Source organism: Chelon labrosus (genome assembly GCF_963514085.1).
Source record: "Chelon labrosus genome assembly, chromosome: 3".
Classification (NCBI taxonomy): Eukaryota; Metazoa; Chordata; class Actinopteri; order Mugiliformes; family Mugilidae; genus Chelon; species Chelon labrosus.
The window spans coordinates 32,025,279-32,042,746 of NC_140339.1; the positions used below are offsets into that span (position 1 = coordinate 32,025,279).

General features: G+C 39.2%; 1 protein-coding gene across 6 annotated transcripts in view; it reads right to left on the reverse strand.

Moving 5' to 3' along the window:
* phkb (phosphorylase kinase, beta) overlaps positions 1 to 17,468 on the reverse strand; it is a 114,429-nt gene that overhangs the window by 61,066 nt on the left and 35,895 nt on the right. For all 6 annotated transcript variants that reach the window (XM_084541941.1, XM_084541938.1, XM_084541940.1 and 3 more), the window contains 5 exons: positions 15,855 to 15,918; positions 11,106 to 11,201; positions 8,785 to 8,982; positions 4,635 to 4,692; positions 140 to 217 (listed from right to left, as the gene is read on the reverse strand). In XM_084541941.1, coding sequence (XP_084398067.1) covers positions 140 to 217; positions 4,635 to 4,692; positions 8,785 to 8,982; positions 11,106 to 11,201; positions 15,855 to 15,918 — 494 coding nt within the window. The remainder of the gene's footprint in view (positions 1 to 139; positions 218 to 4,634; positions 4,693 to 8,784; positions 8,983 to 11,105; positions 11,202 to 15,854; positions 15,919 to 17,468) is intronic.

A 17,468-nucleotide genomic window follows, 5' to 3' on the forward strand; every position in this document is an offset into this window, starting at 1 on the left:
ACAGAGAGTGAACAGGGGAAGAATCTAAAACTCCAAAATAAAACATGTTGTCACACCAAATGAGTTACACACTTCCTCGTTCATAATTTTACTCTTCTCATGTGTAACTGTGTTTGTATAATGCATAATAATTACTCACCCTCAAAAGACTGGAAGATGATGGGTTCAAGAAGGTCCTGGTATTCTTTGACTTGAGCCTTATTTCCTCTGAACACCCCTACAACACACACACAAAAAATCCCTAATAAAGCTTGAAACGAATAAAGACTGAACACATAATGTAGTCAAACATCTAAAACGGGGGTTCAGCAGGCACTGTGCGTTTTGCATGCACTCTGTGTGTGGGAGTGGGGTGCTTGTATGAATATGAATGCATGAGCATATACATACACCAACCAGGCATAACATTATGACCACTCCTAATATTGTGTTGGTCCCCTTTTTGCTGCAAAAACAGTCCTGACCCGTCAAGGCGTGGACCCCTGACTGTGTGCTGTGGTATCTGGCACCAAGGTGCAGCAGATCCTTTAAGTTCTTTCATTTGCCTCAATAGATCGGACTTGTTTGTCAAGCACATCCCACAGACGTTATATTGGATTGAGATCTGGGGGGGTTGGAGACCAAGTCAATACCTCAAATTTGTTGTAGTGCTTCTCAAACCATTCCTGAAGCATTTTTGCTTTGTGGCAGGGTCCATTATCCTGCTGAAAGAAGCCACAGCCATTGGGGTATACCATTTCCAAGACAGGGCATACATGGTCTGCAACAAAGCTTAGATATGTGGTACGTGTCAAAGTAACATCCACAAGACTTCCTAAAAGAACATTGCCAGTGTTATTCACTTCACCAGTCATAATGTTATGTCTGATTAGTGTATATGTTCATGTTTGTGAAGACATTTACTCAGTCACACTGAGGACACTTGACTTCTATATGAGGACAAACTAGTGCCTATATCATATAATTTTCTATTTTTCAGTGGGGACGTGGTTTAAAATTAAGGTAAGATTTGGTTTAGGGGAAGGGGTGAAGTTACATCCAAGAAGTAGTTATAGTTAATGTACCCAGTAAAATTAATGGAAGTTAATGTAACATGCACAACCGATCATAAGTTTTAGAACACAAGCAGTTCAAGTCCACTGAATAGTGTGAAATGGTACAAAGTACAGGTACAGCTGAAAAAATTAGAATGTCGTGAAAAAGTTCAATATTTTTTGTCAGTGACTTCAGAAAGTGAAATCCATATATTATCTAGATTCAGTACACAAAGAGTAAAATATTTCAATACTTCAAGCCTTTATTTCTTGTAATTTTGATGATTATAGCTTACAGATAATGAAAACCCAAAACTCAAAAAATTTGAATATTACATAAGGATGAAAAAAAAGGATATTTTAAAAAAGTATGTTCATTTATATGCACTCAATACTTGGTTGGGCCTCCTTTTGCATGGATTCTGTGCCTCTCCACTCTTCCTCCAGACTCCAGACCCTCCAGACCTTGATTCCCAAATGTCATGCAAAATTTACTTTCATTTGAAAAGAGGACATTGGACCACTGAGCAATAAATTCTTGAATGGATTTTGCTTGTAAATCCTGTCGAGGCTGCGGTTTTCCCTGTTGCAGGTGCACCTTTTACTATCACACTTTTTCCTTCCATTAAACTTTCTATGAATATGCTTGGATACAGCACTCTGTGAACAACCAGCTTCTTTAGCATGGCCTTTTGTGGCTTTCCTTCCTTATGGAGGGTGTCAATGACTGTCTTCTCTTATCTATCAAGTCAGCAGTCTTTCCCATGATTGTGTAGCCTACTGACCCAGACTGAGAGACCATTTAAAGGCTCAGGAAACTATTGCTAGTGTTTTGAGTTAATATTCTGATTTTTTGAGACACTGAGTTTTAGGTTTTCATTATCTATAAACCATAATCATCAAAATTACAAGAAATAAAGGCTTGAAATATTTCACTCTATGTGTAATGAATTTAGATAATATACGAGTTTCATTTTCTGAAGTGAAAAAATATTTACTTTACTTTTCACGATATTCAAATTTTTTGAGCTGTACCTGTGAGTAAGTGGTGAACTGCCAGAGGTTAAAAAAAGAAAAAAGGAAAAAAGGTAAGGTTACCCAAAGCTGAAAATTTCAGTGTACAATGAGACATTAAACAGCATAAATTTCAATTAAAAAAAAAATAAAAAATGAAATACTGGGGAGTTCTAAAACTTCTGACCGGTAGTGTACTATAAAGTGATGGAAACACAACTCAATAATACACATTCTGAGAACACTGAACTTTTGGGAATTAAGCTGCAATATCCATGATTGTTTGCATGAATTCAGTTCCCGGTTGCTCTGCAGTATAAAGACAGATACTTGTTAAATATAGTTTCATTCATCAACAAAGTCTAAATTTCACAACAAAACTGGTGCCTGGGGTAAACTATTAAGTTAATGGTGTATGACAACTACACTGCCTGGCCAAAAAAAAAAAAGTCGCCACCAAAAATAACAGGTCTGTAATATTTAGTTGGACCGCCTTTAGCTTTGATTACAGCTTGCATTCGCTGTGATATTGTTTCGATAAGCTTTTGCATTGGCACATTAATATTTGTATTGATGATGGGAGAGTCTGACCACTGTGCAAAGCCTTCTCCAGCACATCCCAAAGATTCTCAGTGGGGTTAAGGTCTGGACTCTGTGGTGGCCAATCCATGTGTGAAAATGATGTCTCATGCTCCCTAAACCACTCTTTCACAATTTAAACCCGATGGATCCTGGCATTGTCATCTTGGAATACGCCTATGCCACAAGGTAAGAAAAAAATCCACTGATGGAATAACCTGGTCATTCAGTATATTCAGGTAGTCAGCTGACCTCATTCTTTGGACACATAATGTTGCTGAACCTAGACCTGAGCAACTGCAGCAACCCCAGATCATAGCACTGCCCCGACAGGCTTGTACAATAGGCACTAGGCATGATGGGTGCATCACTTCATCTGCCTCACTTGATGCCCCCATCACTCTGGAACAGGGTAAATCTTGACTGATCAGATCACATGACCTTCTTCCGTTGCTCCAGAGTCCAATCTTTATGCTCTCTAGCAAATTGAAGCCTTTTGTTCCGGTTAGCCTCACTGAATAGTGGTTTTCTTAAGGCTACACAGCTGTTCAGTCCTAATCCCTTCTGTTCCCTTCGCACTGTACATGTGGAAATGCTCTTACTTTCACTATTATAGCCCTGAGTTCTACTGTTGTCTTTTCTTCGATTTGATTTCACCAAACATTTAAGTGTTCACAGATCACGATCAATCAGGATGTTTTTCCAACCACATTTCTTCCTCAATTCTCAGTGATGGTTCCCCACTATCCTTCCAGTTTTTTAATAATGCGTTGGACAGTTCTTAACCCAAGTTTAGTAGTCTCTGCAGTATCCTTAGATGTTTTCTCTGCTTGATGGATGCCAGTGATTTGACCCTTCTCAAACAGACTAACATCTTTTCCACGACCACGGGATGTGTCTTTCAACATGGTTGTTTAAGAAATAAGATGCTACTTATTGCATCATTTGGGGCTAAATAACTTGTTGACAGCACCCATGCAGTACTTATCCAATAGCAGGCTCGTACCTATTTGCTTAGTTAAATTCCGGTGGCAACTTTTTTTTTTTTTTTTTTTTTTGGTCAGGCAGTGTATTTCATGAATGTGCAACGAAATGCTCCCCAATTATGTACTAACATTAGGTGCCTGCTGTTTAGTGTTGGACAGATAATGTGCACTGGAAAAGCATGATGATAAGAGCTGCAAGAGTGAGCAAAGCGAGCTGAAAAACCCAAACATGCTCTATAAAGTGGTGGCGAACTGAGAATTATCTGTCATCACTATGAACAAACCCTTTCACATACACAGTGCCATTTCATTTATTGTATCCATATCCAGAAAACAAAAAAACAAACAAGCAAAAAAGCACAGTATAGCCACTTTCATGTTGAAGTACATGTGCATGCTTCGCAAGTGACAGGATCATCTATCCCCAAGTAATTCAAACAGGACTCTGCTATATTACACTGAACTGTTAACTGTAAAAGTCAGGTATATATACAGTACATAAACAGTGAATTACCTGGTCGTGTTAAAGCTATATGTAGGCATGCCTTTCAGGGTCCAGTATGTTTTAACTTCTGGTATGTGGACAACATGGTGTTAAAGCATTTATTTGCAGATGCTTGCTTTTGAAATCCTGGTTGTATTTGAATTATATTTAGTTGTTTACATCAGCTTAAAACTTTTTGAGCTGTTAAAGGATGTTGCCATAAAGACAAATAGCCTGAGATTGGACAATTGGCCCTAAATCAGTTTATCTGTTAATTCTACAAATGTCAGTGGAATACACGCATGCTGATGATTAAATGATGCATGAATTCACCTTTTTTAGGGGAGGAGGGTGAGAAACAAGCTTCTTTAATTTATTTCTGCCCATTCCCTTAGGTTCGTTCAGAAATGTGTTTTTAAGTCCTCTAAAACCAGGCCAAGAGGTAATTTCCTGTCAAGTACTACAAGCTCGTCTTCTATTTTTCCAATGAGCCACTTGAGGCACCATAACAGCAGCAATGGATGGAACAGGGCTTACCGTCAATCATCATGTAGATAAAAAATATGGGAAACTCGCACTCAATTCCATCAAAAAGCTGGAGAAAGACAGAGACAAGAGGAATTATTGCTTTCCTGTTTCCAAAAGAGGAGGGAGGCACTGGGACTATAGAGAAGATGGCTGAACTTTGGTAGCATTGAATATGGAACAGTATAACATGGGGGAAAATACAGACAATGTGACATTGGGAATGAAAAGTGACAGAACAGAGAGGAATAATGCTCCCACACTAGGTAATTTTTTAACAAATTCTAAGTTGCAGTGTTTGCTTTCAAGAAGACACATGGAGGTCTAAAAAGTCCAAAAGTTAATGATACAAAGAGAGAAACAAATACAGAAATACACACATACTGACAAAAAAGTTGGTAGGTGACTGCTGGGCCACATTCCTTGACACTACAAATGTCCCCTTCCATCTACTTAGAAAAGTATAACAAAGATACCATTCACATTTGTATATGTAAAGCAGCATAAGTCTTTTACACTTCACATTATGTCATGATAAAAATGAGAATATTAGATCGTGAGGTTCTGGACTAGGTTGTGTTCTGGTGACTGACAACTATGTTGCACTTAATAATTTCATATTCCATGGTGTGACAAAGAGACCAAGAAACTGGATATGAGGATCATTACTCAAGACTGCAAATTAATCTTAATCTTGTATATTGTAAACAGTAACAAACTGAAAGCAATTAAGAGATGAAGTTAGTGATAGCTCAGATTTTGCATTCATGTGAACCCATTGCCATTCCTGCAAAATTCCCATAAAATGTTTATCCAAGGTATAGCCAAAGTAAATTGAAAGCTGTACACAAAAAGGTAACACAAGCTGGCTTTACCAACAGTCAGATTACTGTACAGATTACTGTGCTTTACCTACTCCAAGTTCAAATTTAATTTCTAAAAATCTATATTTTACACATGTAAAGTATGTCAAAGAATTTCCCCAAAAATTAAATTTGGAAACTCCATGATGACATGGTAATCATGTCAATTGATTTAGCGCTTACATTCATTTAAACCTCTCTCTCATAAACATTCTGCAGGCAGTTGACTGACGACCCGATTAACTGACCACTAACTGAACGCAAAGAAATTGAAGGCAACAGGCGGCAACAGCCGGAGAGAATTTTCTACACTTGAACTGACACCATCATCACTTCTTGGATTGTTCTCTGAATGTTATTCAGTCAGACATCATTTTATGGATTGTGCAGGACATGAGTGTGCACTGACAAACACATAACCGCGAGCACGGGATCCTTCAGCCATTTCATTTCAAGCAGCAAGTAGAAAAGAGTTGAATCAGAGAGCTATTTGTTTTAATAAACCGATCCTGTCGTGTTTATCCCCACACGGAAAGAACCTATATGAGGATATATGCACATATATGATAATATATATGCCATATATATGCCGCATTTAGGCTGCATATAGGCCAAATTCAGGTGCATATATGTGCATATACAGGGTATAGGTCTCCTATATTGCTTCTTTATATCCACATATAAGCCCTATATGTACATACAAGATATGTCTCCTATATAGCTCATATACCCAGTGGCAGGTGTCATACCTATTGTATAGCTCATATCTCCCTTTTGCAACTGTTATACATGATACCTAGCTCATATGTTTTATTCTCAAGGTAATAACTGCATATTTGTCCAAAGTCCCTTATAAGAAAAAAAAAAGTATATATGTAACGTATTGGATTCATTGCTTTTTTTTTTAATAGCTTCTTTTTATACTGGCAAGCATTTCACTACTCTGCTGCTCCCAAGGAAGTTTCTGAACTGTTTCCCTGGAAGCGGAAGTTACTGCCCCCTCTACAGTAGCGGCTTAGCAGAAGCGGCAAAGATAAACAGCGGCAAGCGGCTGGGAGCAAACACGGCGATATCACCCTCGGACATCCGTTATGTCCTGCTTGAATGGACAGAGGGTGGGGATAGAGGGGCCCATTGTATTTTGGCCCTCGGCTGTGTCCGCAGTTTTTCGGTTAAAGATTTTTTGGAAGGGACTGAAAAGGAAGCCGAGGAGCACTTAGTGGAATGGCGGAAAGGCCGCAAACCTTGGCCGGTACCCGAAAGTCATGATCGGAATAAGTGTTTACATGGATGCTTTTCGGAATAACGATCAGCAAACCACCTCTCTCGGTCCAAAGAGAATTTCTTATATGTAACTATATATGTGCATATATGTACATATATGAAAACGGCCAATTTTATGTATGTCACATATATTCAAAACCTATATTCGAACCTATATTAAAACCTATATGTTTATATAGGTTCTTTCCGTGTGGGTCCTCACTTAAAAGCCTTACAAGATCTGTATAATTGATCAAGGTCAGATTGTATAAAGTTCAAACCAAGTGTAGATTTTTTAATAGCTTCACTAAAGCCCATCATTACAAAATGTGTGCATGCATTTTAGTTCATCTATCTGTACGTCATAAGTCTTGACTATTGCTATTCATCATCTTCCTCAATAATCTCCAGACTGATGGAAAATAACAGAGATTACATCCCGAGGCAATAACTGAGGAGCGATAAAGATAGCACGCGTGTGCACACTGAGACGCTGCTTTCACGATCTAGCGAATGCTACTGACTGTATGAATGTGCTTCTTAAAATGGTTAATGTCTGCAGCCTGTGATAATGCATATATGCATGGCCTAAAGCTGTGTATTTCAGAAAAGATGAAAATCAACTGTAGCAGTGAGAGATGGGTGAAAGAAATAATAATAAAAGACAGGAGAGTGAATAAAGAGATATAGAAGCAGGGGAGGTTGCATTTAGTGGCAGGGGGAGCGAGCATGAAAGAAAGGGAGAGACGGGGCAGTCAGTCTTTTTGGTCTGTCTAGGGATACCTGCTGTAAAGATGCAAGGATACCTAGTGTTTTGTGGTTGAGCAGCTCGACTCATTGGTAAAACTGTCTATCATATGGGCTGCTACTGCTCTCTGTCAATGGTAAACAGACAGGAAGCAACAACTTCAGTCAATGTCTTCTACCATGAGACCAGGTCTACCGGCGACTTCATTTACTCTACACAGAACTGACATTGAGTCAGACACACAGCAATCCATTGCACTGTGTGGTAGTTTATTAGGCAAAGCAGATAACATATTAGATTTTTATGTAATAAATGTATATGCCATTACTTTGTTACACCTCTAATAGGAAAATTCTTTGGTTTTGACATAACAAATTAGCAGCTTGCTTCAAAATGCCTTACTGCATATTGATAATCTTGAGGTAATATTTACTGCATTGTCTAATAAATAAGCATCTGGCACTGTTTCCTTTTTTATAACTGGATCCTTTTCACTTGAAGTATCTGCTGATGGAAGGGAAATGGAAGCATGTCTTGCTGAAGATTTTTACATTATGAAACTTTACTGGCATCAGTGTTGTCCGAAATAAATAAGCCTGCTGGCAGAACTAAAAAGTGGCTTCTGCTACTTACAGCATCAGCAACTTTCTTTCTCATTATTTAATTAGTTCCACCACACCAGTTCCACCTTTCTGCAAACAGTATCATTAAAAATAGTCGGTAACATCTTAAGAGCAATGAACATGAGAGCTCAGAATCAACATTGTCAGTTGAGTCCCTTTCAGTCAGCAGAACTGATAAGAGTGACAGAGTGGATCAGTGTTTTTAGATCAAAACAGCTCATGTTGTGTCCGACATGAGTCATATCTGTGCTGTTCCTCCATCTGCCTCTATGAGCTCATTAATTCTGGGGGATTCATTCTACAGCTAATGCAATGATTCGTTTAGCATTAGGAGTGCAGACTCTGATTCACTCAAGGAACACTCGCTAAGTGTACTGAGAATTTTAATAAGATACCTCAATAATACAGAACAATATAGTACAGGCTACTATAACTGCAATCTAAAACGGTTGCTGCATTGCTGTCAATGCAGTGTTCTTTCTATGTTTGTCTCAATTACCTAAAGTATGGCTTTGTAAAATCAACCACAATATGTTAATCACCAGTCTGTAAATCGGGTGAAGTATTTCTGAAATTAATAGTTTTAATAGTTAGTTTTACTTTATTATTCATAGATGAGGTCTGTAAAATAAACCACAAATAAAATAACAAAAAAACATACCCACCTTCATTTCAGCAGGTTTGTAGTAGCGGCGATTCTTGTCTTCATTTGTGGTGCGATAGCCATCACGGAGGAAACGTTTGAAGCCATATTTACCCTGAAGCTTGCGGACAATCTTGTCAAGCGTCTGACTGTAGAGGGCGTCATCATCGACTGCAAAGGCAGGATAGCTGATGGTTGGAAGTAGGGCTGCATCCGTGTTCTGCCAGAGAGGAAACACAAGCTTTACAGAATAAGGCTCTATCCACACTTTTGTTTTTCACAGAAATGACACAACACACCTTTTGTTATCAATACACACTTGTTTACATGTTCTAATCACAGTCATGTAGCATAACTAATCTGTGGATACCAATCTGCCAGAAATAAAGAAAGAAATAACGATAGAACAATCGATAGAACGATCGATAGAACGATCGATAGATCGATAGATAGTCCAGAGTGTCATCTGTCACACACAGATGAGGAATATTAATAACACTGACAGCAGAAGTAAATAACAATGACCATTTTGTTTTATTTATTTATTTATTTGATAGGGACAGTGCACATTAATGAACATCTATTCAGACTGCAATAGACGTAAATATGCCGGATTACAGCAACAATGCTAATTAGCATCTGCAGTCCCTAGGCACGTAACACAAAGACATGATAAGACATAGGACAGGACAATAGATCACAATAAGAGCACAGCATAAGACAGTACATTACTAAGAAGACAAAAGTCAGTGGTTACAAGACTGGTTTGCTTTCAACCACTGCTTGAGGTGGGTTTTGAAGGTTTGTAATGGGACACTCCCTTATGGAGAGTGGAAGACTGTTCCGGATCTTACTGGCCTTTACAGAAAGAGCATTTTGTCCAAAGGCCCTCGTCCCGAGAACGCTGTGAGCCCATTTTTTTAAGAAAGTCAGGTATGGGAGACAGGCAAGTCCATGTAACACGTTGTACATCAAACAAGCAATTTAAAATTCTCGAGGCTCAGTAAGTTGTGCTTTTTTAAGATGTTACAAAAGTGAAATGACATTGGTTTTCTATCAAAGACCTTTAAAGATTTTTTATAGAGTAATTCAGTGATTTTGCATGTATTTACACCTGCCAGCAACCAACATGTAAATCAATATTCAATGTGTGACAGGATCATTGAGTGTAAAAACATTGTGACAATGCAATGTTCTGCTGGAAAACATTTTGACCTTGCGTGGATGTGACTTAGACATATACCACTCACCTAGACCAGACCAGGTACCCCCACCCCATAGCAATGACACTCAAATGGATATATAGGTTTGCAGAACACACTAGGCACAGGTACTAAATGTGTCTAGAGATGATTATTATGTTTCAGTTTTTACATGTATTCTTTTATTGATATTGTGGTTATCTTGACATGATCTTGCACTGTGCTGATCTCTCACACCGTCTTTCCAGCTCCTTGATGTCAGTCCCTTACAGCTATAACGGCACTCTGATCGTCTAATTACACTCATTTCCTCACAAGCTGATGGCAGCTATTCTGCCTGACACATTCAGCACACACGCAGAGAAAGATGTGATCATTTAAGTGTCTGCAAGTGGTGCATTGGAGAGAAGGAGTGATTTTGCTGCCACTTTCTTCTCTGCATTCCACTTCTTTTTTCAGTTCTACCTCCCTGCAGCTCTGGAGCCACCTATCAATTCTGCGATTTCTTGTCGGTGCCGAGCCATCAATAACCCAGGTACGGGCAGTATAATGACTGCACCATGAGGGAGGAGAATACAATGCTGAATTGATTTCCACTGACATACTGACACAAGCGCATAGTTTGTTTGATTTGTGCAATTAACCTTTTAGGTTTCTGACATAAGTGTGGCAGGCTAGTATTTAGTAGAGAGTATGCACACAGCTGTTTCTCTGAGTCACAGGAAAGGGTGAGGGGGTTGCAACAAACTGTGCAACTGTGGACATTCTTTTAAAGGCCAACAAGTCAAAGTTATAATTTATACAATATTTCAGGATCTATACTATATTATACTTCACATACTCTTATAGAATGAATGTATCCAAGTCGTTTTAAACAAAAAACATGGTTCAAGTCAGTACACTAGAAAGACAGTATGATTGATGACCTGACTGGCAAGCCCACTAGCAAGGCTAAATAAAGAAAATTGTGTCAATTTTGTCTTTTTTATTGCACATATTTCTTTTCCATGTGACTGTGCAGCTTTGTGTACAATTCCAATTATTACCAGTAGGGAGACAAAGAAAATGTTTTATTTAACATTTTTTTATTACTGTGATTAGGAAGATGTATATAAGTAGATAGATGTATGGATGGACTCACGTGTGAGCGAGACTCTCTGGGCAGCAGGGAGCAGAGAGTTTGCCTGTTCCTGTTGTGAGCATCCAGATCCACAAATATCACGGACCACGAGCAGCCCTGCAGCGCAACAAACAGAGACAGCATCCTTGTTACAGCTGAACCATTACCCTTCACAGGTTGCACAGTAACACACAGTCTCCTGGTCTGTATGTGCACACCTGTATGTGTCCTCCATCATTTATCAGAAACAGCAAAATGGTTAGAATGACTGGGCTTCACAACCTCCATCATCACACCTCCGCTCATCAAAACACACACTTCCTCTGCAAAACCAGTCTAATATATTTTTGAAGTACAGTGTGGGAGTGCTTGAACAACAGTGAGTCAATAGTCATTTTGTCACTTCAAAAGGCTCCATTTATAAAAGGGAAGCAGTACCACCTTAATGCAGTTTATCTATCTAGTGCACTTAAACACTTCTCGTGGAGGTGGTTTTATGCTTTTTACAAGCATAAAGTAGCGTGATCAAACTTCATCGAGTTCTAGAAAGCTGGTCCAGTCCGCTTCATCCATCCATCAGCAGTGCTTACATAAAACCAAGTCATTCCAGCAAGCCGCTAAGTAGTTTCTGATGTAAGTCAGATACATTATGTATGAATGTTGCCAGTCTGTTTATGTCCCTCCAAAAACAGGTCTGGCCAGGGCTTTTAGTCAAATCAGCAAGCTTTCCTTTAGGAATCTGTATAGTGTAAGGGATTGCTGAGCAACAATGTGGGCCGCAATGTGTATCTTTGTTTTGGACCTGACCAGTGGGTACTCATGAAACCTTTTTAAAGATCAATACATTAAATGCTAACCTAAAAAACTATATGAATAACAAAAGTAACAAACAGTTATTGGTGATTATTATTGAATTCATTTTCAACTGATGACAAAAAATTTCAGAGAGTTAGCATGTTCTCCCTGTGCCTGCGTGGGTTTTCGCCGGGTGCTCTGGCTCCATCCCACAGTCCAAAACCATGCTTGTTAGATTAATTGTGATTCTAAATTGGCCATAGGTGTGCATGTGAGCGTGAACAGCTGCTTGTCTTTCTGTGGATGTACCCCACCTCTCGCCCAATGACAGCTGGGATAGGCTCCAGCACCGCCACAGCCCTCCACAGTTATGCAAAAACGGAATGAATGAATGAAACTTTCAGAGGGGATACATTTCAGGAACTGGTGGATATGTTCCTGCCCAATAGAAAAGACATCTATGTTGCAAGTGATGGTTATATGTCAGTGATACTGCTAGTTATACAACAAACTGAGCTCGGACGGACAGACGTACAGAGAGATGGATAGATAGATAGATAGATAGATAGACAGATAGACAGATGGATAGATGGATAGATGGATAGATAGATAGATAAATTTATTTATCCCATGGGATAAATAACCTCGTTTATGGAAATTTGACCACATTTCATTGCCATAGATTTTTTTGCAATGATATGCATGAATGAAGAAGAAAAATGGTGGACTGTGTTTGGTCCGTGTCTGATCCCCACTCTAGACTGGGTGTCAATTAGGTGTCAGCCTCGAGACAGAAAGTGAAACCTGGTTTTGACTGTCCATCCGTGTGTCCACAGCTCCCTGCGTTTAATGACTAGCTTTTAAAGGATCCTCCTCCCAGTGAGAACAATTTTATCTGCCCAGTTCAATTTGTCACACAGAGAAGCTGCTATCTTTGCATCCACCACATGATTCAGGTGTGTCAGTGGGGAACAGAGCTTCCCAAAACTTAAGTCTCAGTGTCCACTCATCTAGTACGAAGGCTAAATATGTTCAACACCCATACAAGTTTGTAGCCAGTGAAAAGTGTGATAACAGAGTTAGGAATGTACTAAATGTTCCAATAAAGTTGTGGGGGGAGTCACATTTGGAGTTGGAAGGATGGGGGTCAGCTGGGAAATCAAGATATCATCAAGAGATCATTAATAAGCGACCGGAAGGCTTTTAGCTATTCCATTCCCACAGCAGGACAAAAGACTGGAGGACACACACACACACACACACCCACACACACACACACACACACACCACACACACACACACACACACACACACACACACACACACACAAACTCACATACTAACACTTACAGAGGCCCAACACAGCATGGATCATAAAGCAGCCATCTCTATAAATTGATTCTTTCAACAAGCCAAGCTAGATGACAGAATCCATTATCAGGCACTGTTAAACTCTTCATTTTGCAAGTGTTGAGAAGTGAAAGACAAACAATAGCTTTGCAGTAATACCTATGAGCTGGGCTAATGCCCAAGTGGAGAAAATAATAAGAAAAGGTAATAAGGTAATAGGCAAGCGGAGAGCATCATTCTCCAATCCATTAGCAGATGTAATGGATGTTGTAGTTTTATTGGAAAAACAGAAAGATATCTACTATCGATAATCTGTGGAAGAACAATTTGCAGAGACAAACACAAACATGCTAAACAGAGATCTTGATGGTGAAACAATGATGTCTACTTGTTTAAACAGGCTCACCTTTGCACAGGTTGGAGGCACTGCACACGTCAAGCACATTTCGTATATGTATGGAGCTGTAATGGGCCTCTACAGATTTAAATCAGAAACTAAGCCATATGTATAGAATGCTCAAAAAAAGCAGAATTAAAGGAATATTTTGAAAACATGAGATCTCGATGGGTGGAAAAATCATGTTGGATATCTATACTGATATGGACTGGTTAATGTGTTAGGAATGAAGAGATTTCACATTGTTTGATGGAAATGAAAGTCATGAGCCTGAAAAGGCTGAATTCAAAGACAACCCAAAATCCATCCATAGTTTCCCCAGACCCTTTCTTGTATGTCACGTGTTCAGGGTGAACGTGCTCTCATTTGTGAAAAGCACAGGACACCAATTCGGGTGTTCTATGGCAAATAGCAATCGAGCTTAACAGTGCCCACTAGAGGAGGTCGGGCCATCATGCCACCCTCACACTAATGGCCTACTGGAGACCATTTTGTAGGACTCTGGCAGTGCTCATCTTGTTTCTTCCTGCATAAAGAAGCATATACCAGTCCTACTGATGGGTTGAGGACCTTCTACGGCCCTGTCCAGTGTTACTAGAGTAACTGCCTGTCTCCTGGAATCTCCTCCATGCTCTTAAGATTCTGCTGGGAGACACAGCAAACCTTCTGGCAGTGGCACTTATTGATGTGCCATCATAGAAGAGTTGGACTGCCTGTCTCTGTAGTGTTCTCTGGACCCCTTCCCAGTCTAACCAGTAATGACATGTTAAGTCGCATACTGTCATCCCATCGCTGGTAATCTAGGTTGTGTCCAGCAAATGATGTGGCCTTCATCAATAATTGGAACACTTTCCGGGGAAAGCCTGGTCTGATTAGGAGAGACTTTGGTGGGTGCAGCTGTCATATCTAGGAATCTGGCCGATTTTATTAACCCTCTAAAACCATGACAACCCAGAGGTCAGGCCAGTAGGCAGAGTTGCAGTCTTACGCACTTCTCTGCTGCTTCTCACCTAAAACTCCCAGATTCTTTAAATCAAAAAACAACAAAAGGAGTTATTTATAAGAACCTAATACAAATCAATGAATGAAATCCGTCTTTAAATGCCAGACCTCTCTTGTCCAAATCTCTTTTAGTGAATGATTTGATAACTGATCATCAGATTGATCTATTTAGTTTGACTGAAACATGGCTGCAGCGTGATGACCGTGATCAGATTACATCAATCTACGCCACCCAGTCATAGGAATTATCACATTCCTCGGAGCACAGGCAGAGGAGGAGCAGCAATCTTCCACTTTGATTAACCCCAACTCTACTCTTAAACCCAGGCAAAGCTTTAACTCATTAGCGGTTAGCGGTTCGAAGACACTTTGCTCCCAGTGCGTGGTACTGGTGTGTGAATGTGTGTGTGCTTGTGTGAGCGAATGGGTAGATGCGTCTGTGACTGTAAAGTGCTTTGAGTACCAATAGGTAGAAAAGCGCTATATAAAAGCAAGGCCATTTACCATTTACCTACTAAATGTAAAACAAGTATGATTTTCATCCCCTGTATCCCCCCTTTAAATCTGAATTTGAGAGAATAAACATTTTCATTTGAAATCAGTGGAAATCTCCCAATAGAGAGTAACACAAAAAAGGCCACAGATGTGTCTTTTATTTGGAATTTTTCATCAGTCAGCTTGGTTTTATTCTAAAATCTTTATTATGGCTTGGAAAAAGTAACATCATATTTCTGTATGACTGATTTCTGATAATACATCTGAAAAGACAAATTGTGTGTGTGTTTTTTTTTTTAAATAAATATCCATTTTGGGAGGCCCATGATTTGGGGTCAGTTCTTAATTTGGCCCCCTCTCTGACTGAGTTTGACACCACTTATCTAAACCATCAACTTGTCTTCTTGCTCCCATCCCAACCAAATTGCTCAATGAGGTTTTTCCATTAATTAATACCGAATAAATCTATCTTTATTAAAAGAATATGTGCCTCAGTCAAGATGTAATTAAGCCTTTACTTAAAAAACCTACTCTAGACCCACATGTTTTAGCCAACTAGAGATAAATATCCACCTGATATAATATTCTATAACATATTAACAGCTATGTGTCCTTCCCTTCCCTCTTTTGAGCAGTTTATAATGTAATCTTAAATCATGTGACAAGTACATAAGTGTATTGGGACTCATATGAGGTGGAAATGTGCAAAAAGAGAGTGAATTATGATATACCTGATTTCCAAATAGGTTGAATCCATTGATGGCTTCCAGAGCAGCTTTAGCAAGACCCACAGAGCTGCAAAGACAAACACAAAGTATTATAAAAACAGCCATTAAGCAGATGTTGATTAACTATGGACCAAAAGATATTCTGCATTTCATAAGTTTGAGCATAAATATTGACGGAGATGGTGTTGAAATCCAAAAGTGTCCTTCCCTTCACTTCCAAAGAGCATTCCGAATCATATTTGAATCTTAAACGGCTATGTGTTAGAATTCAATGAAGCTGGATTCCTGAATTTCACAGTGGCTGGCTGCTGTGATTGCAGTGCAGACTAAAATATGAATCAATTTCACTGTCATTTTTTTTCTTTCTACTCTGCCAAGATTTTTATACAAAAGAAAAGTTGAAAAATTGCAGATGACATATCCAAATACATCCAATACCATTAGAGAAGTCTGAATTAATGCTTTACATGCAGAGGGTGGATGGCTAATAGCCTGGATACCAGACTCTCTGACTTCGCAGAGGGAATGCAAATGAGCGGAAGTACGTAGGCAGGCGGAGCCAGGCTAGATGGCTAATTCAGTGTGTAGAAGAACTACAGTAGTTCTGGTGGAAAATAAATATTTATGAATGTATGACAACATCCCTGTTTAATAAAATGTAATTTTTCTCATTTAAGAAAGAAATTGATGCTAATGAGATTATACATGCTGCTTGAAATAAAACAGCTCCAATGTATCTATTTGACTTGGTGTGATGATAAACATGAGTCAGAAGCACATAAAATTAATCATTTGATTTGATATGGACAAATGAATACTCTGCCAGAATGAACAAATCATTTTCATTTTTTTTCTCTCTCTTTTGCCCACTGGCACTATGGGTGTAGAGTGATGATTTACACAGATCTGGTTTACATGGAACCATTCTGAATCAGCCCCTGCCACAGTTCACCATTTGCATACAGCATGTTAATTGCTATTACGCAACTCGATATATAAGCTAGCTCACCAATTGTGAAAATCCAAAGCATGGCCAAGTTGGGAGGAATTACAAGGAGCATAAGACCTAGTGCCTCTTAACAACATCAAATTGTTATCATCGATGATAAATCAGTTAGGACATGTAACACAATTGCACTGCACTGACAAAGAATTGTGCCGATGTTTGAACATGTGGTTAAAACATTCACCATTCAGACTGCTGATCCATTACATTTTTCCTCAATAAAGTTTTTTTGCTCTCCCATTGAAGTTACGCAGTTGTCAAGTTGACATATTGTTGTTGTGACGATTTGATATTTCCATCAGTAAAATTAAAGGCAGAACAGTGGCGTGGGTAGAGGTGCTCTGGTTTCCTTCAGCAGTTCTAAGACACGATTGTTAGGTTAATAGGGGATTCTAAATTAGCTGAAGTTGGGATTTGCAGGGTTTGTTCCTTTGTGTTAGCTCTGTAATAGACTGGCCACCTGTCCAGGGTAAACTTTGCCTCTCGCCCAATGACAGCTGGGATAGGCTCAAGCTCCCTGTGATCATCTAGAGCAGTTATTCCCAACTGGTGGGTTGCGACCCATTTAGAGCGGGTTTGAGTTTCAGTGAGTTTGCCTGGGGAAAAGAAAA